The 25,000-nt window shown below is 38.4% G+C and overlaps 2 protein-coding genes across 7 annotated transcripts in view; one reads left to right on the top strand and one right to left on the bottom strand.

Annotated features, from left to right (window-relative positions):
• The window catches only part of ZNF536 (zinc finger protein 536), a 338,513-nt gene that overhangs the window by 145,959 nt on the left and 167,554 nt on the right, over positions 1-25,000 (bottom strand). The gene's annotated exons all lie outside the window — the stretch shown is intronic.
• On the top strand, positions 18,711-24,727 carry LOC146432363 (uncharacterized). Its single transcript, XM_085071962.1, has 2 exons — positions 18,711-19,013; positions 20,801-24,727. The coding sequence occupies exon 2, from the start codon at positions 21,088-21,090 to the stop codon at positions 21,826-21,828; it is 741 nt and encodes a 246-aa protein (XP_084928088.1). The 5' UTR covers positions 18,711-19,013; positions 20,801-21,087; the 3' UTR covers positions 21,829-24,727.

Here is a 25,000-nt window from a genome sequence, read left to right as displayed (position 1 = left end):
CAGATTTAAAAGCATTAGCACATCACCAATGTGCTCCTGTTTGGCATGTGTTTTATGCCCAATACCCTACTCTGGCACATTAACAATCTGTGTATTCATTTATCAGCAGTACATTTTGAATTGTATATTTATGGCACAGTGCACTTTTCATAGCTGAAAATTAATGAACATGCCTCTCTCGTAACAAACAAGCACCTGTGCTGCATAGTTAGTAATCGGAAACAGATTTATTTTTATTAGTGTATATGTGGGCAAAATTTTTATTTTTTTTAAACTATGGTATGCTAAAAGCTTGATTATAAGAGCATATTCTGCCAAGGGATACCTTTGTTTTATAAACTTCTGCTTATAATTTCTGCCTGTAATATTTTCTTTTCAGATTTAGTGATAATGCCTTCATATAGAATGTAATCATTTGTTTGCAGAGCATACTTGTCTTGACAAATCAAGTTCTGAGCTGTTGCCGACCACTACTATAACAAAATGAAAATCCACAAGTAATGAGGAAGATAGAACAGAATATTTAACCATTTCAGCTAAGGAGCACTTCCCAAATATCTTTTCATATCATTCAGAACTCCAGTAAAAACCTGTCTTACCTGCATCAGTTTGGACAAATAAATCCTGGCAATGAACTCTTCCTATTTCCTATTTCACCAGTTTTCTTTTTTATTATTTAGCACAGAGTTTATCCCAGAAATCAAGGAAAGATTCAAAACAACAAAACATACATATATATATATATAAAAAACTTGAAACATGCTTCTGGCCCTTAGTTTAATCTTCATTTAACTTCCTACCTGCTGCAACTCTAAGAGGTCCAGGAATCTGGTCCAGCACCATAAAAAAAGTACAGTCACTTTAGTTAAGTCCAAACTATCTTATTTATTACTGAGTACAAACATCTCCTGGCATTGTCTTCACATGTATGTGGGCTGGTTGCTCTCTCTGTGGCTCCTTCATAGCCTGTGGCCTGAAGATTTTTTGGGGTTAGAAATTTAAATGGAAGGAACAAAGACAGTCTTTCATCCCCCAGCTATAACTGAACTAGACCTGTGCACCACTCAGCACAAGATGCTTCAGCTTATGCTAGTGCCTGTAATGTTAGAGTCAAATAAAAACCTTGTCGTTGATAATGGTGGCAAAAGGGGTAGCTTATTCATTTGTACTTCACAGAGTATCTGCGTGGAAAACAATCCCAAACTATGAAGATAATCAAGTATTTCCAGAGGTGTTAATTTGGGAGCTTCCATTTCATTTTAGTAGACCACAACTTCAAATCCGAACTTGAATATAGACTCTTTCATTGAGCTCTTTAATCAAATTCATTTGTAAATTAAGCTACAAACAACCTGTCAAAGCCCATTAAGACACCTGAACAAAACTCTCCTGGAGTATGCACTGTACACCACCATGCAGTATAGCACATCCAGCCTCAGATCTACACTGCTCTTCTCTCTGCCGTTCTGAAAGGCTCTTGGGTGCAAACATCCTTTTTCACTGGCCTACATCAAACACAGTTTCCTGTTCACGCACAAAGATGGAAATACTAACCTAAGAATGCCAAAACATCCAGCCAAAAATGATTTCTTTTCATTCATCCAACTAATGGCCACCTTGCTAATTTTCATTATATATCCCTCATGAGTTTTACAGTCCCTACAACATTACAAACATACCCTTTATGGAGGAAAGATCAGCATTATTTTATCAGTCATTTATCTCACTCCACAAAAGCATCTACTTCCAAAGAAGTCCATATTTCTCAGTATTTTTAGTATGAAGAAATCTACTAAAAAAGACATTAAGATAAAGCCTGACATATTTAAATAGTACATAATTGCAACAAAAATTCTTTTGAAATAAAAATCACAGCTGATGCTGAAGCCCTGCAGCCCTGACCTCCATCAACAAGTTTGAGATTAATTGTCAAATCAGTTCTTTCTCTTGCCTGGCTGTTGGGAAGGTAACTTTTGCAGTCCTGTTCAGGAAAAGCACCAGCTCAGCTCATTCACAGCCTGGGCCACCAGACACAGAAAATCCTTCACTCCAAAACAACTATCCCATTTCCCCCAGCTCCTCATTCCAAAGGTGCCCAAGCTCAGAAATCAGCCCATCTCCCAGCACAGAACAAGAACTGGAAGGGAACAAAGTTTCTGCCTCTGCTGCTGAGAACTGAGTGGTGCTTTTCACTCTGCAGTCACAGCCCAGCATGGCGTTTGAACTGCGTTTTTGCTTAGAGCTCAGCGAATCCAGGATGGGTTTTGGGAAACTTATGTGCTTCATGAGTTGTGAAAGAGTCCCTGGGTTAATCACAGTGGGGTTTTCAGAACACAGAAGCTGGGAATGGAAGTAACATGTGGAAACTTTGGCCTCTTTGGGGAAACATGTACAAGGCATGCCTCACTAATAACTCACTATGAGCAAAGGCAAAATGTCCCTCTGTGTCAGTAATGATATCTTCTCAGTTTGGCCTTTTAATACTGATGTCAACAGAAGCACCATCCAGTCTGAAAGGTAGAACGTTTCAGTAATTTTTCCTGCAATTCTCTACCATATTTTACAGCAATAATGCTGTTATAGCTATGATGATCTAAGGATGTAAGCACAGCAGAATTTGAAGAGGTTACAGCTTATATTACAAACTTAACTATCACTAAAACAGCTAACATAATCTGAAAAAGCAGGAATGTGTTTCAGGTACAAATTCTTTTTCAAGAACAGAGCAAGCAACAAACCTCCAGCCCAATTACTGAAGTTAAATTCAAACCAATTATTCCCAGTCTATGTTTATCTCATATTTAATAGTGTTGCTTGATCTGTCCTTAGATTTGTTTTTAAGAAACAACAATAATATTTATTTTTAGGAAAAAAAAAAGTTAAGGAAATAAATTACTTTTTTTTTAGTTTTCAAGGTATCCATTATAGCAAACAGAAGCACTGAACTCAATATGCCTGTGGAGTAATTTTGCCATGGCCAGCACTGTGTTATCATGATGAAGGACAGACCTGTAAAACAACACAAGTCTGTCCTGCAACTCACAAATGTGATAAAATGCAAGTTTATTATAAAGGTCATTGTCAGAGGCTAATCATTTTTTTTGTGGGAATCTAGCCATGAGGCCACTGATGACCCAACCCCTGACAGTCATCCTTGAAAAACTCCTTTACCACACATTCTGAAGAAATATAGGTCTGTGTGACACACCTTTCAGTCCTGGTGGATACAGTTAGTAGCTGATGAAAATGGAGAATGTGCTTAGTAGAGGTAGTACCAAGCTTATTTTAGTGACATTTCTGGTTTTTCTAGATAGCTGGGTGCAAAGACAGTTTTTACAAAATCCTCTAATACATAACTAAACTAAATACCCTTCATTTAAAAGAAGAGTAGGTTAGAAATGGTCTAGGTCAGTAAAATTAAAACACCTTAACTCTCCTTATCCAAAGGCCAAAATGAATTCTGAAAGGTTTCCAGAAGACTCAAGTCTTCTGGTAACTGCCCACAAGAGGGAAACAAAAAAAGTACAAAAATTGTATTATCTCCAGTATGAACTTACTTTAATTGAAGTTTTGATAACAGATGATAAAGTGTGAACTACTTCATTTACCACAAACTCCAACAATACTATTTGGATGCAGTTTGGAATGGAAATTGTCTACTATCATGTTTAAATATTAAAAACCAGAGAGGAGGGGCTCAGCTCAGTTTCCCTGAGCTCAGCACACCACAAACCACGGCTTTGCCACCATTTAGCTTTTGTCCACAAATGTTTATCCACAGATCTCAAAACATTCAACAAAGAAAGCTCAAAGAAAGCTTTAGAACAGCAGAAACTGGAACATATAAAGACATTACTTGCCAGGGCTTGCACAAAAGCTGGTGGAAGCAAGAAGCTCATTATATTTTGCTCCCAATCCCATCCCAGCTCCATGACATCAACAACCTTGAAGTAAACTGTAGCAAACCTAAATATTTAAAGCCATGTGTTCAGCTCATTTTGGCACATATGACCTGACAGACTGAAGGACAAACATCACAGGTAGAAGCTATCGCACAAATCAATATGACTGTGCCACTCCATACAGAGACTGTTACAAGAAATGCACATTGCGAGACACTTGCAAAGTTACACTGACTGAAATATTTATAATTGCAGAGTGGACTTGACACAAATGAACATCTTATTTTAAAAATAAAAATACAATCTTTATTCACAGGCTATTGTGCTGGTACAAGCTGATGAACCTCTCTATGACCTTGTTTTCTAGTCCTTTCTATGCTTTCCATTTGCTTGCTTTTATCAAGTACCTCTCTGTTCTCAAACACTTCTCAAGGAACCTTCCTGGCAAAAATTTCCAGTGCTGGGAAGTTCCATCCACTGGCAATGGTTCAATGAGAGCCCCACAAAACATTGCTGTTGTGGCACAGACCAGGAAAAGGCATCTACAACTATTTCACTGTGACTCCTGGAAAAGAGGAATCCTTAACACAAATTCAGAGAGAACTTCAAAACATAGAAACTACTAAGTGGGACAAGTACAAACTACCAAATTTTTCAGATCCTAAATTTGGGTTGAGATGACAGAATAGGGAGAGCTTTGGGGTCTATCTTCAGATAAATTTCACAAAGGGCTTAATACTTATAATACAAATTTAAACATTTTTATCTTAATAGAATGCAAAGTCCAACAGAGGTTGTAGCAGGTATGTTTACAGAGGCACCTCTTCACCTGTCCCAGGGACAGGAAGCAAAACTTATTTAAAAGGAGCTGAAAGAACAGACAGTTAGAAAACAGAGTAAGGAAAATGCTATCAAATTGAAACTGCATGGACAATTTAGGCTTAAAGAATGTAATTACGCAAACTAAATTATGAAAATTCTCCTTCTGAGAACAACAGGGCATGGTCTTTAGTCTGACAAGTGGCCAAACATGTTTCTTAGCCTGCTCAGCAAACTCCTGTAGCACCTGTGTCTCATGGCACTGGAGCAATCCACTGGGAACTGGGATCCAGTCTGTAAATCACAGCACACCTGAGCACAGCTCCCAGCACTGACACCATGTAAGATGGTGCCTTTTGTTTCTTTGATCAGGAGTTTATTCTAGATCCAAAAGTGAAGTGGGATAAGCCTGTGGCTTTAGGCAGCATGGTTAGAAGCAACTGATTTTTCAGAAGAGTTCACTAGTGGCAGCCATTGCTTTTTCAACTGATAATAATATTTAGTTCCTTTGATTTCATCTGTACAATTAATCTAATAACATATATATTTAAAATGGCAAATGTATTATAAATACACAATTAATAAGGGTGTGAAGGTTGAGTAGTACTCACCTGTTGAGTAATGCTCTCCACTAAAACTCTTGAACCCTCCCTTCCCATTTAAATAATGAGATTCCCCCTGGATTTTGTAGGGTAGCACTACTGCACCTTGAAGTTCCACATCAGCGAGATGCCTTGATGGATCAAGTTCAGATCAAGTACCAGAATCAGTCATTCCCATCTCAGTCAGGGATCCCAGGGATCTCTGACACTGCCCTGGGAACCTTGTCACCCATCTGCTCTACTCCCACCCTCTCATGGACCTTCTGACCAGGCTGGGGCAGAAAGTGCTGCAGCATCTCCTCTGCAGGGCATGGACCTGCTGCTGCCTGGTGCAAGTATTTCAGTTCTGGGAAGTGAGAGGCTTGAAGGCAGCAGAAGCTTTTCTTACACTTATTTTTTGTCAGAGAACCCATCAGTGAAAGACCTGAGAGCATGTTCTGCTTTCAGAGAAGGAGAAGAAGCACTCAGGAGAAGTTGAGGAAATTTTCTATCTTCCTCCTCTCCCCAAAAATCTCCCTGTTCTCATCTTTGAGTGAACTGGAGACAGCTCAACAGCTCTGGTTTTTTCCTCTCCAGAAATAGTAGCTTTGGGTACTCAGAAAAACTCTCAGATATAAAGCTGGATGCTATTAAAGTGTTGATTATTTTTCAACAACTGTATTGCACAAAAAGATTCTGAACTCGGTTTTCTCCCATCTGTAAGTCTAATGCTGCTGTTCCTATGCAAGCAAAGCCCTCCATTCAAAATCAGTCATGTTCTCCACTTTTTCTGTTTTATTATGATCAAAATGCATATTTATACCATTACATAAAACTCATAGAATATGTAAAAGCACATAACCACAACTGCAGTAAAAAATGGACCAGAAAGGACTTCAATGATATTAAACTAGCAAGTGGTTTAGCTTTTTTCCAGAAAAGAAGTCTCACAATGAGTTTTCTTTGTCCCTTAAATGAGACAATTTTAACATAGTAGTTTGCTGTGCTTTCAGTTTGTGTGTAAACGATGTAACAAAGCATACAATTATTTTTTCTCACGGATTGAAGTGGAAAGCCTGAAGGAAATTTTCTTAAATTTGATGCTTACCTCTTTCCCCAAAAGAATATTTATCTTTAAAATAAAATTAAAGAAAAAAAAAAAGGAGTCATATTATTGGTAACAAAGGTTTTAGCATCCACTAAAATGTCATCTAAAGTTGCCAAATAAATACTTACATGCTGCTGATGACTGTTTGTTTAGGAAAAGGAGATTTAGCTGCTCACATGTTCATTAGCACACACAGAGAAATGGATGAAAAATTCTTTTGGTGCTTAAAACTGATGCCATGGCCGCTGCTTACAAGTATTTCTAATACACAGTGGGTAAAAAGTGAATAATGACCAGATTAAGATATTAAAGGAAAGCAATGATTGAACTTTTTTTTTCTTTTAAAGAAATGAAGCAACTAACAAAAATGCCCCTTCTTTTTTTCCTGGTTACTCTATAAACTCAAAATGCTTGAAGCAGATTGCCTGTTATTTTAGCAAATATGGTGATTTCTGAGCGTGCCTGTGCTTTTACATATTTGAGTTTTGCAATGATTCAGGCATTATTGCTCTGTAATAGGTGTGGCTGCCTTTGAAATGTAAGCTCACAGCTTCTGTAGTCAGTGAACCATTGCTGATAGGGCTGACTAGTCAGAAGCAAAACTGGCTAGTTATGAAACTACTATAGTATATTCTTTATCTCATACACATTTAAAGGATTTACCTATCTATCCCACTGCAGACCTACTCATTGAGTAGGAGCCAACAGCATATGATTGTGTTAATTAATCTGCTATTGTGAGTAAAGGAACAGCTGCAGTGGTCTCGTGGATACGTTGTCAAAGGAAAACAATGTAATGTTAAGCTTCTGACTGCATATTCTGTTACAAAGGAGGTTTACGAGAAGTTAAATTCATAAATCACAGATCATTTTTATAATAATAATAAATATCATCTGACCTTTAAAGGAAAGGTTTTAGCATTCTTAATTTCAGTTTGAAATATGTTCTGAAATACGATACTTAAGCTTTAACCCAATTCTTTGTTTTGAAAACAAACATTCCCCAGAAATGATAGGAAATGGTAGTAGCTATAGAAATGACCTCTGACTGTACTAGATACATGCCATTGTAGTTTTAACAAAGATCAGAGCCCAAAATATCAAGTTAAAAGAAGAAATTGTTGGCTTCCATCCAATACCTCTTCTAATAAAAACACAATTTCCAATATTATACAGAAATGCAGAATGAAAGGAACATTCATTACAGGGAAAACACTTATTATTTACATAGGATTTTATCTTTCTTTTTTTTTTTAATATGGAAAAGGGTACAAAAAAGACTTTTTTCTAAGTTAAATAACATAATCACTTTTGTGATTCAAATCTACCCCCTACCAAATCCTTTTGGACAGTATATACATCAATCCTTTCATAAACACCCAAGTGGTGAGTGACCCAAAACAGAGAACAAACAGGATTTTTTTATGCCTGGCACTTACAACATAACCATAGAAAATTATGTTAGAAATTCAAGTAGGAAAAGTTTCACAGTTCAAAATTGCCTTGATTAAATAGGAACTTTGTGCCATGGCCAGCATGATTTTCTGAAAACACCTTGAGATCCTTTTCATTCAGAAGTGAATTGCCTTTTGAATGAACAGAGGAACATCTGATGCAACCCTTATTTTAAATAACAGGGACCAGATTCTCATTGGGTACAATCAGCAAAGCTCCACTGGCATTTGTATGCTTGTGCCACTTTACACCAGCACAAGATCTGGTCCAAAAAGTACTATCTGTCAAGCAAACATGTCAAATTATAGAATTCTTGCTTTGTTTTGTTTATTTCTTTTGACAGCTGTAGTTGGCTTTATTGGCATATATGCTTTTGATTAAATTAGCTGCTATTTTATTTCTCTTAAATCTTTCTTGTCTGTCATCTTTTTCTTTTCTCTTTATTTGAAAAAAATCTGTTAAATCTGTGAAAACTAAGACCCAATCCAGACCTCTGGTACACTGCAATGACTGATGATTTCAGAGGAACTATGCCAATTTAAGTCTCTACAATGTCCTGGCAACAAAAGAGATGTTTCACTTCAGCTGGAGTGGAACATATAAGAAAGTCTGAAGTAGCTTTATTCAGAATTTTAGATGTGATTTGAAACAAAGAAAAAGAAAGGAACATAATTTTAGATACGAATCACCAGCGTATAACTTGATAACCCAGCAGTAACTGCATGGCACCAAACAACACATTTCCATCCAACAGCAGCCTCCAAGGAAAGACAGTAGTGCCAGAAATTAGGACCCCAGTGTTTCAAGCACACGAAAGAGATATCTTCCAAATTAAAGAGTTGTTCACAATAAGAATCATTTCATGGCTCACAAAATGCTATGTGACCTGTGGATACCCAAATAAATTAATAAACCTAATAAAATCAGTGGATGCTCTTTGCATTTAAAGATTGTTGTCCTTCAAAGTAAATTGTGGTATTTGTCCTGTATCCTCCAGAAATAATACATGACTTTTTAGAACTAACATCTATATTTGGGCTCATACACACTGTTATTTAACAGATCTGACTATGCTTTATTAAAATATCAGCACGTACCTACTTCCTATAATACACACACCTCAGCTGTGCAGAATTACCAATTGCTGGCACAAGGTCATTAAAACAACACTTTGTAACTTCAATCAGGCTCTGTGAATTCACCAGCATCATTAGTAACTGGGTTGATGACTTCAGTGAGATCAATTGGGTTGGGTCTTCATGGATATTAAGTATTGTGTTTCTTTTCTCAAGTCAGAATTCTCAGATGGAACAATCTATTGGACTTTTTAAAGACTGATTAAAACACTGCTATCAGCTGAGACTTAGTTTGATGTTACCCACTATTTCCATTTGACAAAATATGCCATAATTTTGGAGAAAATCATATATATATTTAAACAGGAAATTACAGCTTTGATTACAGTACAGCTCCTTTCAGGCTAAGAAGAGAAGAATGCATGGAGAGAAGCAAATTCCCTAAGTTTCCATAATGGATATCTAAAATGTTCCCAGCAAATAATTGAAATGAAAAGGTACATTGGAATAAATATTAAATTCAGTCATGCTTATGACTGGAAGGCCACCCATGAAGCCTCAGCATCAGATATAATAATGTTTTTTCCTGATGTTCGCTTTCCTCAGAGATTAAATGAATCTATTCTGCCAATTAACAACTGATTTTTATCTTGGAACCAGTTTCTCCTGGATGTTAATATAAGTTCATCAAATTGATGCATGTTCCTCTGCAACCAGCTGGTAGTGAACCTATATGAGGTGAGAGAGGATTTTATGATCCCTTGGATAGCCAGAAAAGCAAGTGAACTGGGGTTGACATTAGGGAATAGCACCTGAACTGCCCATTTGGCTGTTAACAACTGTTAAAGGTCTCTCCAAAACACAGAACATCCTAAATGGAAATAAAATCGTCACCAACAACTGAGACATCTACCCTTTAATTAATGGAAATGTGAAGGCTGTTGTAGCTATCTGGAGATTGCTTATGGTTAGACATCAGTCAACATATCAAATTAAAACTATTCTAGGAGATTCCATCAATTGTCTGAGTTGAACAACTAGTGCTGCTTTAGCCATCAGAGCTTAGCAGCCGCTACTTATTAAAGCTGCCTGCTTCAAAACTCACACTAATTTCTATTGTAATTGCATCCATTCCGATGGACTGGACATTTGCCATTGTGTGACAGAAAAAAAATGGCCTCAGCCAGTTCAAGAAGAATAATGCAAATATAGAGTTATCAACCTACTTGATAGCTGATACAATAGTACTTTTACTTTGGACCCACTCATGATGAATACTGGCTGCAGAAAGATCTGCAATTTTCTAAAAAAAGAACTACAGAATCCAACTACAGAAACTCAATATAGGCTAGCATATAAATCACTAGACTGAAACTTAGGAGATGCTCCACTGGCTCTTCAACTGCAATACTGAATGACCTCAGGCAAATTCTTTTGCCATTCTTGCCTAAATTTTGCAAAATATAGAATGGAATTAGCAATATTTTGCTTCTACTCAATTGTTTTGAGATTCATCAATAAAAAATATTGTAAAAGGTAGCTGTTTATGTATAAGATATGTAGAAGCTGACTAAATGATGCTGGTTAACACATTTTATTTTAATAGTTAAATAATATGTTGCTGAGGTAACAAATAAAGGCTACTAACTCAATGGCTTTCAATCTGAAATCTCTCCTCAGTATTAAAATTAATTAATAAAAACAAACCAGCAAGAGAGAAAAGTACTGATGGGTTTAGACTCTGTTCACCTCCCATCCCAAATGAAAATGACAGCTGGGGACTACCAGCAGGACCATGAGAGAGCAAGGGTAACTTCTCCACTCCACATCCCAGCCCCAGAACAAAACATCTGATCAGGACATTAGGAAGTTCTTGTCATTAGGAAGTCACCTGCAAAGAGATACTGAACAGATCTCTTCAGCCACTGGAAATACTGCCAGATTGCTGGATATCACTTAGTACTACAAATAAATAGCAAAACAACTAAAAAAATCTCCTACAAGAAAGGTAAAAAGACAGGAGAAGCATAAACAGTGTTTCCTTTTGAGGCTGCAAGCAATGAGTGACAGCCAGACAGACACCAGGCAGAACGCAGTTTCATTCCTGACAACACAGAATTAAAAAATCTTAATGTTTTTAACAGTTTTCAGTTAACTCTGACAATGGAAGTTTTCAGTGAAACTGTATTAAATGTGCCATGCATGATCAAAGACTCTCATACTCCCATAAAGAAACAGATTTAGGGGGTTAATGTTGACCAAACCCTAAATTCTGTTAACTCTGGTAACCTCCCTGAACCAGGTAAACTCTGCTAAACCTGTTAAAGGCTTGTGATACAAGGCCTAAAGAGATAAGAATAACGTTTGAGCTATTCAGTAGCTGAAGTCCAAAACAAAAGGAAGGCTATGAAGACTTGTTTGAAAGCTAAAACATGTAGAAGAACACTTTTTTAATCTAATTGTCTAAGCCAGTTTGACAATACTATTGGCACAGGTGACCAAAAGATCTCAAGAACTTTAAAGAACTGTGAGGCAGAAGAAATTCATTAAAACCCTTTGTCATGAGGTGCTGGGGCAAGAGGAACAAAAACTGGTGCTTTGTGTGCCTTGTGACTTCCTTGAGACAATTCTACTGGCAGATTTTACATGCAAGTACTAACACAGATTACAAGACATCTCACATTCCTGCCAGGAGCCCCAGTGCAGGGGACTCCAGTGGAAGCAGCCTGCAGTACAGAAGGCTTAGGACTGCTTGTCTCCTCTGTTCCAGAATAGCAGATTGCTATAAACCTTCAGTAGCCTTAAATATAAATGCATTCTAGTGAAAAATGAGAGAGGTGGCACATCAGGGCTGAGCCTTCAAGGGCTGAGCTTCTCAGACTGTGAGTTTGGGCAGACTGGAGTGAAGCATTGTGCACAGAGATAGCTCCAGAATATGTCATGTATTATAAGGAAAGTGGGACACATCAGATGAATGATTTGGTAGCTTTTCATCCAGTTGGAGGGGATTGTCATTTTGGCTGTCTGTAGCTGTTTATTGTAGCTTAAGTTTAGAGTTACTGAATTCCAAAACACAATAAAATAAGTAACAGCAGCCCCTCAAATATATCCATTTACTGGGTAGGACCATTCAGGAGACTGTTGCCCAAGCACTGCAGCATAACAAAGCTCAGAGATGTCTGAAATTCTGTGTATCTGCTCCAACAAAGCACTGATGATGGATTAGACTTCCATAGCCAAGGCTTCCATTTTTTATACGGTGCAGCCAGTATCATAGGAAAAGCAAGTATTTTCCACAAAACAAAAACCCCACCCCACAAACAAACAAACAAAAAAACCCAACAACATAAGGCATTTTACATTATTCACTCAGCTTATTGTTTTTCTGAGTATTTTCACAATTGTATTATTAAATCCTGTAATAATTCCATTTTATTTAAGGTATTCTCATCATATGCATTAGAACACTCATCCCCTAGAGCTGTTATTCCTGAGAAAATAAGAAATAGAGGGAAATCATTTTTTCCAGCTCTTTATTCCCTTGCTTGGTCACTAAGGAAAAAAACTAACCACATCAAAATTAACCAGGTTGGAAGACAGAGAGACAGATTCTGCTGTGAAGGCATGCACAGATCTAGAACCTGCACATACATGACCACACCCGTTAGACGAGGTGTGAAAAGATGATGTTGAAATAAAGTATGGCTTTTTCTATTCTTTATCTATTAGTTTACAACAGTCTTTCTGTGAATGGCCTTGTCTTGTGCCCTGGAAAAAGCATTTACAAAATTCTCCCAACTTCATAGTAAGGTTATCAGAGAATGTATATATTCTATTTTTATTTTAATCCATTTCTAAAGCAAAATAATTCTTCTTGAACGGCGGAAGAAAAAGATCCAAAAAGAATTTTAATTGAATAAATTACAACTATGTTATTTAACATTCTTTTTTTTTTTAATATTGGTAAGTAAAGGAAGGAATATGCCTGTTCTTAATTTCATTTGGTGCCATGATAAAGTAGAAGCACTGGAGAGTGGTAATCGCAAGAGTAATTTTAACTGCACACTATAATATGCTGGAAGTGACTTACAATGGCATCATTATGCAAAGTCTATTATATTTGTCAAAGCCTTTTAAGTAACAGCAATGGAAACAGTGAGAAGAATAGCAAGATGGGCCATCAGATGAAGAAGGAATTGTATTCTATGGAAAAATATTTGCACACATCTTTTTGAATCCTCTCATGGTAGTTTTAATTTTAGTGCTTCTGCAGGGAAACAAACACTTGTACTGATTATATGGGTCAAGACTTATTTTTTAAGAGATAACACCTCGCTATATGAAATTACAAATTTGTAAGACAGTGCAGAACCACTTAAGCAGCTATTCTTAGAAAACAAGATTCTTATCTGTTCACATATTTCTTGGTACCTTATGAAGTACAAGTCAAAGGACATTAAGAATCACAGAAGAGAGACTGTTTAAAATACAGGAGACCTAACCACTCATCTGGATTATACTATCCACAATCACGACCCAAATGGAAAAAGCATGTCCATTTTTTAAATAGCATTAGTACACAGTGATTTTTTATGGCATCAACCAGAAAAACTATTCTGGCTTACCAATCACAATACTTTCTATCCCAACTTACTATCTCTGTAAACCAGTAGCTCCAAATAGCATCATCAAAACCACTTCTCCAACTGATCTGAACTTGTGCAGCAATGTCTTAAATGGATGCTATCTTGGTATCTCTTACCAGTGTTTAATATAAACAAATACACAAAACGTAAAGTACTGTGATCAATTAAGCAGGAAATCAGGGATGAGAAAGTTCTTTGAGATCTATGCATTAAAGACACTTGGAAGAACTGGGTATTTTTCTTTATGGAAATTGTTTTTAAGTATATTACAAGAAGACAAAATTAATCATATTCTTAAATCCTTTGAAATACAACAGGTTTCCGAGGAAAAAATATGCATTGTACTAGTATTGCAAGAAGCAGCAAGAGTGGGGTTACAGTCCCTCTCAGTTTTTAAAGCCATGCCCCCAATTCTAGATACGCAGGTGTACACCTCCCTTTTACATTTTGTGGTAACTTTAAGTCTCCCAAACAGTATGCTTGAAGTCAATATGTCCACAACAAAAGGAGTGCCAGTCACATGCACACATGAAATGGCAGAAAAAGCTTTAAAAAGTGGACTTGCTAAATTTTCGAAGTCAAGCCAGCCCCCAAAACTCATTTTCCAGTGCAACTTATAGAATAGAGACTCACAAAACTCACACATATATTAGTCCCTCATTTCTCCTCTAATATTCACATACATACAAAAAGGTGGGGTTTTAAAGACAAAATTATTTTCCCCTATATTTCACTCGATGTTTCTTGTTCAATTTAAAAACAGCAGCAAAATTAAACTTTTCTTTAATGACAAAACTACCAACTGCATGCATTGTAAACATCAACAGCTACTAAAGACATCTCCTAGATTTCATGTCCCAGTTGTCTGATCCAGAATCCTAATTTGTCTAATGTACAATATGAGCAAGGCAAAACCACACTGCAGAAATCTGAAATGCCATTTCAACTGCTCTTCATTTACCTCTTATGACCCAAAACAGCGTCTGAGATCTGCACTCCACACTCCCACCATCTTCTGGGTCTAACAGAGTCCAGTCATGGACACTCTACTTAGCAAGAATCAATTATTTCCATACTTATTATAAAATAATGTGAACTAAATATATCTGATCTTCTTTTCCATTAGATCTAGTAGTCTTGAAAAGCTATGGCAGAATTTGCATTCAAGATGCTGACCAATAATGCGTGTTTTAACTTACTGTGGCAAATAAAACTTTGTGCCATATGGCTGATTAGAGATATTCTCTCTCTTTTTCTTCCCCTCTAAACAGCTGGGTGAGTAACAACAAGCAAAAGACAGTCAGCAGCTGCACACTGTTATCATTACTTTGATACTGCTTGAAGGAATCTAAGCCTTCCACAGGTATGCACCTGAGATTAGAGGCAAAGAATTTTCCTCTCTAAATATGAGAGGAAACAGCTATGGGAGTTATAATTATGTTTTACAGGTGTCATCAGAACAATGCTTCCAAATTTTACCCAGAACAAACATACCCTTTCTCCATTTTGTGATCGAATTTTTCAAAGACCTTCGGGGAAAAGATATTATTGTACAAAGGCAACAACAGTGAGTAAATAAGTATAAAGGCAAACACTTCTATTGCAGAGTTCCCAACTTTATCTATTTCACCCATGCAACTTTAGTAGTTATCCAATAGGATCTGCAAACAGAGCATTAACTGTTCAAGCTCTGTGTTTGATTACTGTGTAACAGGGATTCCCAGGCTGGAATGCCACTGCACCCCCACAGCTGGCACAAGTTCGTAATCAGAGGAGAATAAATGAGCCACGTGGCTGTGGCTCCTCATAAGTCAAAAGGTATTTGGAAATGATAATGGCTGTAGGAACTTCACCTGATATTCCCTCCTTTGCACCCAATGTTTCAGTGGCCACAGGAATGCCTGATCTGAAGAGAATCAATTGCAGCTGGGCTGAGAGGGAAGAGGGGATTTTGAAACAACAGGTGGAACAGAGAAGAAGTGAGGAAGATTATGGATACCTCTCTGGCTCTGAAGGGTAATGGATTTTAAAGCTTTCATTGCTGCTTTATTATAAATAAAAAAACAATCCACCCCAAAGCACACAAACTACTGTGATCATAAAGATGTTTCTGACACAACTGCAGCTGGGTTAGCTCCTCTCCCAAAGGTAAGTGACCCCACCTGTGGAAGCAAAGAAGGCAACACTTTTTTCAGCTTTCAACTGGACTTGGGCTTGAACTTTGGAGATTATCAGGATAATTTCTCAGTTTCTTTGGATGTTGATTCTTCCTTCTACATTAAATAAGTGGATGGGAGGAATATTTCCCAGAACAGTGCAAAAAAAAAAAAAAGAACAATAAAATTTCTATAAGAAAAGCTAGGTTTTTTCCATGATATGTTCACATTTACAAAGACCTTAAGATGATTCTCATCCAGTCATCATACTAAAACTCACCACTAGAGCTATGGACTGTCACCGGTTTAAGAATTTTGAGAGTTCATAATAAAAGATGTGTAAAACAACACAAATCAAAGGAATACTTGTACAAATTTCACAAGCAACTATATTGTCTCATGTAATCCATGAATAGGAAAAATAAAACCCATTGGGTATAGAAGGTTTCCAACTAATCAGAGAATGACAATTACAGTGCAGCACTAATTGTGGTCTTTGTGAATATTGAAGGTCTTTTTCCATGCACACAGATATATTTTCAGGAGAGAAACCACCCTTTTATTGTTGGAAAGCACCTAGAAATCTCTGGACACTACTCTACTAGCAGCTGTGTTATTTTTCTTTAAGTTTAAATTATTGCACATGGCTATCGTTGCTAGGTAGGACTTGGCTTCCAGCTTTGTAACACTGATGGCTGAAGTCTGGGCTGGACTAAGAAACAAGCAAAAATTCAGAGGTGAAAATTACCTCTGTGGGGGTGGTTTGCATTTGTTAATGCCTTTTTAAAATTGTCTTGGAGATTTGCTTGAGCAAGGTATTGCCAGTCTCTGCTCTCCAGGCATCCTAGCACTTGTACTCTTGTTGCTTTCAAGTTCAGTGTCACCAAGATACTTTCAGGCAACAGATCATCTAATAAAGAACAATATGATGTCAGTGTGTAATGACTTCTTGAGAAAAAGAGTGATGTTATTCAGCAATACAAAGAGACAGTCTCACTTTCTTCTCAGATAAACAACTTGGTAATGAAAGATTTTTTTAGAGGTATAGAACAACTGAAGGAAATTTAAAGGGGCATAGCAACTTGTGTGTTAAAAAACCCAAACACCCACATTTTAAATATTAATAACAGACAGAGACACTGATTCCATTTCTATTGACAGGAAATTAAAAAATAAACACATAAAAATTCAGATGAGGATTTAAAAAAACATTTTCCAGTGACAGACGCTGAAGAAAGGAGTATTTCTCAAAACACAACATTTACAGAAAAGCAGTAAAAATTATCACCATGCTCATGTTTGTACTAAACTCACATTTGATGTAACTGATTAAAATATAGTAGATGGTACCTGATGCAGGATTAGATGTTTTAAACTGCAAATGCTACAAGAGTGTATATGAAAAGCCACACAATGCAAAGCAGTCAAGCAGTGTCAGGAAGGCTTGAAGTGTATCTGTCATACATTTCTTCCTATACTTTAAGTCCACTACACTGCCAGACAGTGCTAAACATCTGTACTGTAAATGCAAATCAGGTCCAAATCCCTGAAAATCTGTGTATTTTTTAATTCACTAATGCCACCAGCACTCTGCATGTAGCAAAATGATGGTCATTACAAAAAGATATCATGAGACATTTTTAAATAGAATACCAGAATCTTATTGCTAGTCTTTGTTTTGTTTTTTAATAGTGCCAAATAGTCACTTGGGAAAGCACACTGTACTGTTATGTACAAACAGTGCACACACAAGCTTAATTCTTCAGCAACTTCAGATAGGAGTGCAAAAGGCAAGCTGGAGTCCAAAGGCAAGGAGGTAGAGCTCTAGTAAATCTGATGCAAAGCCTAATCTGTCTTTTGTCTGTACAGTCTGTGGAATATTTGAAAGGGAAGCAAACATGCCAGTAAACATGGCATTTCACTTGTCTCAAGGGAAGTTCTGAATTTTTGATCACCCACCCAGTCACAGATAATCAAAGGAAAGACCTGGCAAACCAAACAATTTCAGGACAGGTCATCTATTTCTCCATCTCTCTCCTCTCATACAGGTTGCACTCCAGCTCATAAGCAGGCTGTGCTATAAATGGTAAGAGTTTAAGAAAACAGTAGATGCAATATTTATGTCAGCAAAAACTATTTCTAATGCTACTTCTGTGCACGCTTTGTTTAGTATGCAATGGAGTGGATGGACAGCTTTTGTGGTTTCCTCTCAGTCTGAAGTGCAGTGCCTTTTTCCTAGTGCACAATCTTGCAAGTTTTTTAGAGCAGTGACATTCCTGTTGCTGGCACTGTCACAGGCAGACAAACCCGGTTAGCTCAGTGCTAACTGCCTACTGAGTTTGATCATTGGTGTGAGACGAGGTCGCACTGACAAAATACCAACCACGAACCTGGAAGACTCTTAGTTCACACTCTTGCCCTTCTAATTTATACTTCAAAAGATGGTATTAACTGGTATTAGAACAGAAAATGACTCAATTCTTAATTCACAATTGTAATAACCAGTTAAGCATAGGGTAGCAGAAAATAAAAAATTAACTAGAACGTTAGCTGGCAAAACAAAACATATGAAACACCTACGTGATAATTATTACATGCTCAAAAGTTGTCACAAATGGTGAGAATTGTACAGTGTTACTTTAAGACAGTGAAGAGTTGATGAGGCTGATTGAGAAAAGCGTGAGCAGGGCCTCTTGCTTATCTTGCACCTGTCTCAAGCAAAGTCTCAGAGGTCTCATGGCTTGATGCTGCTTCAGTGAGGCACAGGAGAACATCAAGCCTCTGTACCAGCCAAAAGCCACATTCCCTTCACTGTGAAAAACAACACTTGTTATAAATCTGTTTCATTAAGGAGATAAGGGTGTGCACAAAGACCCTCTGATGAAGGTCAGAGAGCCTTTGCTGCTGCCTCAGTACGTGGAGGAGGAGGGCCAAAGTGTTTGTTCTACCTCTTTGTCAATTATAAATTCTGACAGAGTAACAGAGACTCTCATTAAGCTCCATTAACATATTGACTTACACATCCCTCAGGATTCAAATGAAGGAGAACATGGGACATGCAATGCATGTATGACCAAAGTCACCAAACCCTGTCCATAACATGTGATTGTTCCATCCCCTTGGGACAGAACAAAATTTATAATATAAAAGGGAGGATTCAAGGCAAAAAAGGCTGGAGAAAGAAAACACCTCTGGAGGAGGAAAACATCTCTGCCTGCTCGGGATCAGCCAACGGACTGTGCCTCTCCTCTCCTGAAGGGACAGCTTTGGGTGAGCTTTGCGCCTCCAACTGTGTTGGAGTACACTCGGGTATGTTAATTTTATATATATATATGTTTATATATTTATATATATATTTATAATTATAGCCATATATATATAACTATATATATGTAGTTATAGCTATTAGAATCTTATACTCTCTGCCATGACATGTCAGCACTCTGTAGCCAGTACATTTATCACTGGCAATCCTGAACCTGCTTTCCTGTTGTTTCAATAAACCTTCAATAAACATGTGTGAATCTGGATCATGCAAAGCCCTTACTGAACGAGATCTGTATTACCTATATTACTGGATTGATAACTGCACTAATAGTGCTTCTGTACTCCTGCACATTCTTTTAAATTCAAATGGAGCTGGAGTTTGCTAAATTGGCTGAAATGGAGCCCAGCCACACCCAGCCCCTCTCGTCTCAGGACGAGCTGGGGCACAAGGGGGTTTATTTTCTGCTAAATACCCCTACTCTGAATTCAACAGCTCAGTCATCCTTCCACAGTATAAATGTCAATTGATGTTCATACTATCCCCCAGAAAAGAGTCCACCTGTCCCACCACTTTTTCATGCAGGAGTCAGAATAAAAGGATACTCATTTACTGGTGGTATTTTAAGAGTAAAAAACATTATTCCTTCAAGCGATAAGTACAATTACAACCTATTTCCTTTAGTCTTTTTTCTTCAGTATGATTCCACATCTGAAGCTGAGAACCAACATTAGGCAATTGATTAAATGTAGTTAAAGATACAACTAAGGAAGCCACTTTCTCTACTTAATATATGGAAATGACATAAACAAATCAGCTCAAAGGGGGGCTGTCTTTTTTTTTTTTTCCCCCTCAAGAATTTACAGCATTATTTTAAATTGATCTGATGACTTTCACATTGTTTCTATTATTGAACCTACCTATCAGTGACTGTTTTGAAAATTACTGACTAGAACCCAGTGTCTGAAATGATCACTGTTAAAGAGTCTGCCCTATTTTTTTTTTTTTAACTAACCTTTTGTATCTTTATTCTCAATACAGTAATCATAATTTTCTTTTTGGTTTGTCTCCTATGAACTTTTCTGTGAACACAGCAACAATGAAAACAGAGAGTTTTGAAACACTACCTTCTGTACTTGCCAAAATTTACTCTACAGTTTAAGAAAGCCCTGCTACTTAACGTCTGGTATTTTCTTTGGCTACAGAACCCTTTGAAATTCTGACTAGAGCTGTGAAAACCCAGATGATGAACAAGCACAGTAGTGCAGTGTATTGAGGATTTAACTTAAAAAAAACTTCCCAAGTCTTCTAGGCTCACTAGCCTCATCAAGCAAAATTCAAGTCAGCAGTGCTGTTCAAATACAAGTCAGGATGTAAAAAATACAAAAATGTTTATTCAATCAGAATTCTTTCAATAGAAAGCATAGTAGCTTAATGCCAGTCAAGGGCAGAAAATGGCTAAAAGCCCAGTAAGACAACATCACCAGATCGCACACTTACCTACCTTCTAACTGTGGTACCTGGATATCTTTCTTTCACTGTAAAAAATTATACTTTATAAACACTGTAAATTGCATGTTTTACACTATAAAAAAAAAATTAGGTTCTGTTCTGCTCAAGTTTGGCTGATAAAACATCATTTCACACACTTTTGGGATGAAATAATATGAAACCAGTGCCCTACACACTCCGATTCTCCACAGCTTTGCACAATTGTTTATATTTTTGCAAAACACATGTAAACTGGCACAGAGTGCTACCATTCTGATATGTTTTTATTTCCCCCTGTTAGGAGGAACAGGTTAAAAGAAGAAGACTGGAGGGAAGGACTGTAAATCACTCAAGTGACCTTGCAACTGGGAATAACCCCTGATAAAGCAGCGTGAACAGCATGGACAAAGTTTAACAGTGCCTGTGTTTCTGCTGCTGTGCCCCTGCCTGGGTGCTGCTTCAGGGATCCCTGATTAGTGAGGTAACAAATAAATTTACTCTTTGCCTTCTAGCCCTGACTTTGGGGTTATCCCAGCTGCCTGTGCCCACTCCCACATTTGACACAGCTGGCAGGATCTGTGAACAACCATGTCGTGGCTAGCGAAAAGGTCAAAAAAGCCGAAAAAGCCAAAAAAGCTGAAAAAGTCAGGGGCTGGAGAGGCTATAATGGTGAATCCCCACATTCCAGGGTGGCCCAGCACCGAGCGCTGGACCCCTGTGGCCACTTTCCTGGCCACCATGGCCACTCCGGAGACGTGGCCCGAGATAGATGATGGGGTGGTGGTGAGTCCCCACAGGGTGGAGATCGCCATGCGCGGGCTGCCCTGGAAAGCTGCATCCAAGTCTTCCCGTAAGCTGGCAGGGAGGCTGGGATGGCTCCTGGCCACGGGGCTGAGAGCCCTGGACAGGGAGGTCATAGCCCTGCAGAGCAAGGTGAGCGAGCTGGAGTTGGTCACCTACGCCAGAGCTCGCGACTGTGAGACCATAGCGCTGCAGAGCAAGGTGAGGGAGCTGGAGTTGGTCACCTATGCCAGAGCTCTGGAACGTGAAGTGACAGCGCTGCTGAGCAAAGTGAGAGAGCTGGAAAGGGAAGTTGTCACGTTGAGGGCTGCCAAGATGATTGCACGCGAAGTAACCACCACTCAAGCAGAGCAGTGCTATGAGCAGCAATGCACTATACAGCAGCTGGTGTCACCGAGGCACAAATATGTGGAAAATAAGGTTTTGATCTCCCAAGTTCGTGCTCCCACTATGAAATCTTCACGGGATCCCAAGGAATGGGATGGAAATATTTGGGGTGAGTACTCAGACTTCGAGATTGAGATATAGCCAGCTTTAGGAGATAGTGGGGTAGCACAGATCACACATACTTACACTCTGAAAGAGTTCCAATTATACACTCCTACACAAGGAAATCCTTTTGAATTAGAAATAATAATTCTAGATGATATAGTCTTATGGGGATTGTGGCAGATGACCAGACCAAAAAGCAAAAAGAAAGCTATAGAATTGTGGTCGAAGGCATTCCAAGGCACCACTGTACATTATACCCTGCTGAGAAAATGAATTAAAGATGTAGCTTGGGCACTGCAAGAAACTGAAAGAATCACAAGCCAAAATAGCATGACTGTACACCTTCAGTACAAAACACAGTGAGGACCAAAACTCTTTCAGATGGTGTCTTTCCCAAAATATTACCCACAGAGGAAGAGGAATAGTTTATACCAACAGATTCTGCAAGCTATTAATCTAGCTGTGACCATTTATATAATAACTTTGACAATGCAGTACAGTTCTGTCTTCTTCCCTTTATTCTCTATCCCCTGTTAATATCATATTCTGAAGTGCTTGTATTTCATGTAACTTTGATTATTTCCTACGCCTTATCTGCGGGTCTATAAGGGGTACGCCTTATCCTATGCATTATTGGTGTCACAAACCCAACATCCAGTCAAAGTTCAATCTCAAAAAGCACAAGCCACACCTCTCCAATCTGTGTGGCTAATTACCTCATCTCTAGTTACCAAGCCTGGAGGAATATTAACTGAAGGAGCTGGAGCACCAGTGTATATATCACTGGACAGAGACAACACTCCTGTTTTCCTCCACAGGCTGGCTTGTGCTTTTTAGGCTTGTACTATAAGCACATACATTGGATACAATTCTGCAAAATCAATATGTAAATACCTGCGTGGGCTTGTTTCTTGTTGTAACTAACTTCTGATTATCCTTTCTGAGAAGTGTCTATAGAGCAGGTGGCGCATGCCCTCATGTGAGGTTTAACTTGGACATCCAAGGCAGCTGTTCCCTAAATTTGGGAGGAACTGCTGTACACTGTGGAACCTTGCAGCACTGGTTACTGAAGAACTCCATCCTCCTTCAACATCATAAACTCTGTCCTGAGCTTGAAGGCATGTGCTGCTTTGACCTGGCTGCAGAACCAGCTGGCATGGAGGATATCATTCAATATCTTCAGGACTACGAATCACAACCTACCGATGCTGTCTGACTGACTTTGTGGTTCACTTCCCTGACAGGAGGGATGGGACACTTGACTCAGAGCATTGTATACTTGTTTATTCCTTTTCCCCTATGCTCAAGTGCCTCTGTAAATCCCCCATCCCACACTTCCAGCCCCAGCTGCAGCAGTCTCTTGAGCAAGGGGTGTAAAGCTGGGAGGAACGGGTTAAAAGGCGGAAGACTGGCGAGGAGGACAGTAAATGGCTCAAGTGACCTTGCAGCTGGGAATAACCCCTGATAAGCCAGTGATCCCCTGGCATGGACTGAGTTTAACAGTGTCTGTGTCTTGCTGGTGTGCCTCTGCTTTGGGGATTCCCCAGTTAGCAAAGTAGCAGAAATAAATGTACTCTTTGCATTCTGTCTCTGAGTTTGTGGTTGTCCCGGCTGCCTGTGTCATCCCACACCCCTCACTGTGCAGAGATGTCAGTGCCAACACAGCGTGCAGGGGAGCAAAGAATCAGCCCCCACAGCCTCTGAAGACACATTAGCCAGGCTCCTGTGAAAGGATAAGCAAGGACACTAAAACCACCGAGGAAAAGAACAATAATGTTTTTCATTGATAATGCTATACATGTTCTTAGTAATGAGTCTCTCGCTCAACTCACTCTAAGTAAAGCAATTGGCATGTTCTTTAGATAGAGCAGCAGTACAAATACAGCTGTGTATATCTGACACACAAGCGTTTGATTTTGGACTTGCTGAATGTTCAGAGAGTTGATGAGATCACTTCACTGTTGCTGCACATAAAAAGCAAGGTATCTGCAGCATGCTTGATTCTGATACTAATCACTCTCCTTAACAGACTGAGAACCTGCATCAGGGTCACTCCTGCACATCTTTTCTTGCCCTAAGATATGTTTGCAAAAAAATTGCTATTCACCGCAGGGGAGCTGGGCGGAGAATGCCTGGGAATTGATGGGCATCAATTGTACCCACAGCTGTGAGTTCTTCAGTTCTGGCTGCTGCAAACGTACTTTCAGGTCTTTTCACAGTTCTTTCAGTGCAAAAGAAATGGAGCCTATTCCTTGGTGCCATTTCAGCAGCCTCACTGGCTTCAATTTGTCTCTCTGTGTTCAGACAGCTACTGAACCTGTCACCTATATGAAGACAGAGTAGAACAAGAAAGGTAGTGCAATCCTACCATCAGACACTCTTAAATATAGACAAACTTGCTGTGTTGAGATTTTATATAAAAGGTAGGGCAAATGATGTTTGGTAGATAAGTAACTAACACGGATTCCCTCAAACAATGTGTTTTCATACTTTCCCTTGACTGGATTTCCCAGCTCCTACTGTGCTATTGCACTACCCAAGTCCTATGCCCTCATCCCTTTAGTGTCAATGAGAGTGAGTTTAGTTTTCACTGCAAAATATCAACAATAGGACTTATAAGAAACTGCCAAAGAGACAGTAATAGAAAGTGTTCTGTATTTGTTCATTACTCCTGCTTGCCCTTTTCAGAAATGACCACTTTCATTCCTTATCCCTTTTTCAAAGAAAGTTCATTATAATTATATTATAGTGGTCACCATCAAAAAGTCAGCATTTACACAGAGTTACTACAGAGCAGCATCTGAGCAACCACAGTATTATTTCTACACAGAATAGGAAATAACTGTGGTGACTCTGATACCATTGAGTGGTAAATGTGGTTCTGTGTTGCCTTAGAGTTCTTCACTGTACTGGCACCATACCTGTTTCAAGTTACTTTTTCAGTGCCAGAATAACAGAGAATCTATTAACCATAACAGATATCTGCTTGATTAAAGATATTTGCAGACATATAAAACCATGTATCTAGATCCATAAGATTAAAATGAAGACACTGGAATATACAAAATAACAGTACTTGTCAACTTCCACTTCTGTAATTTTTCCTTTTTACATATATGGCATCCTTATAAGCCCATCTATTTCCAGTTACTAACCAAAATCAAAGATGTTCTGTTCTTTCCTTGAATTCTCCACAAATGATGAAAAA

The sequence above is a fragment of the Lichenostomus cassidix genome, chromosome 11 (genome assembly GCF_008360975.1).
Source record: "Lichenostomus cassidix isolate B80296 chromosome 11, HeHo_3.0, whole genome shotgun sequence".
NCBI classification, from domain to species: Eukaryota; Metazoa; Chordata; class Aves; order Passeriformes; family Meliphagidae; genus Lichenostomus; species Lichenostomus cassidix.
The sequence above is the reverse complement of the archived record's forward strand: the minus strand, read 5'-3'. Positions and strand labels throughout refer to the sequence as shown.

What these genes read in the sequence shown, in the direction of transcription:
- LOC146432363 (XM_085071962.1), top strand. Translation starts at nt 21,088, where the DNA reads ATGTCGTGGCTAGCGAAAAGGTCAAAAAAGCCGAAAAAGCCAAAAAAG.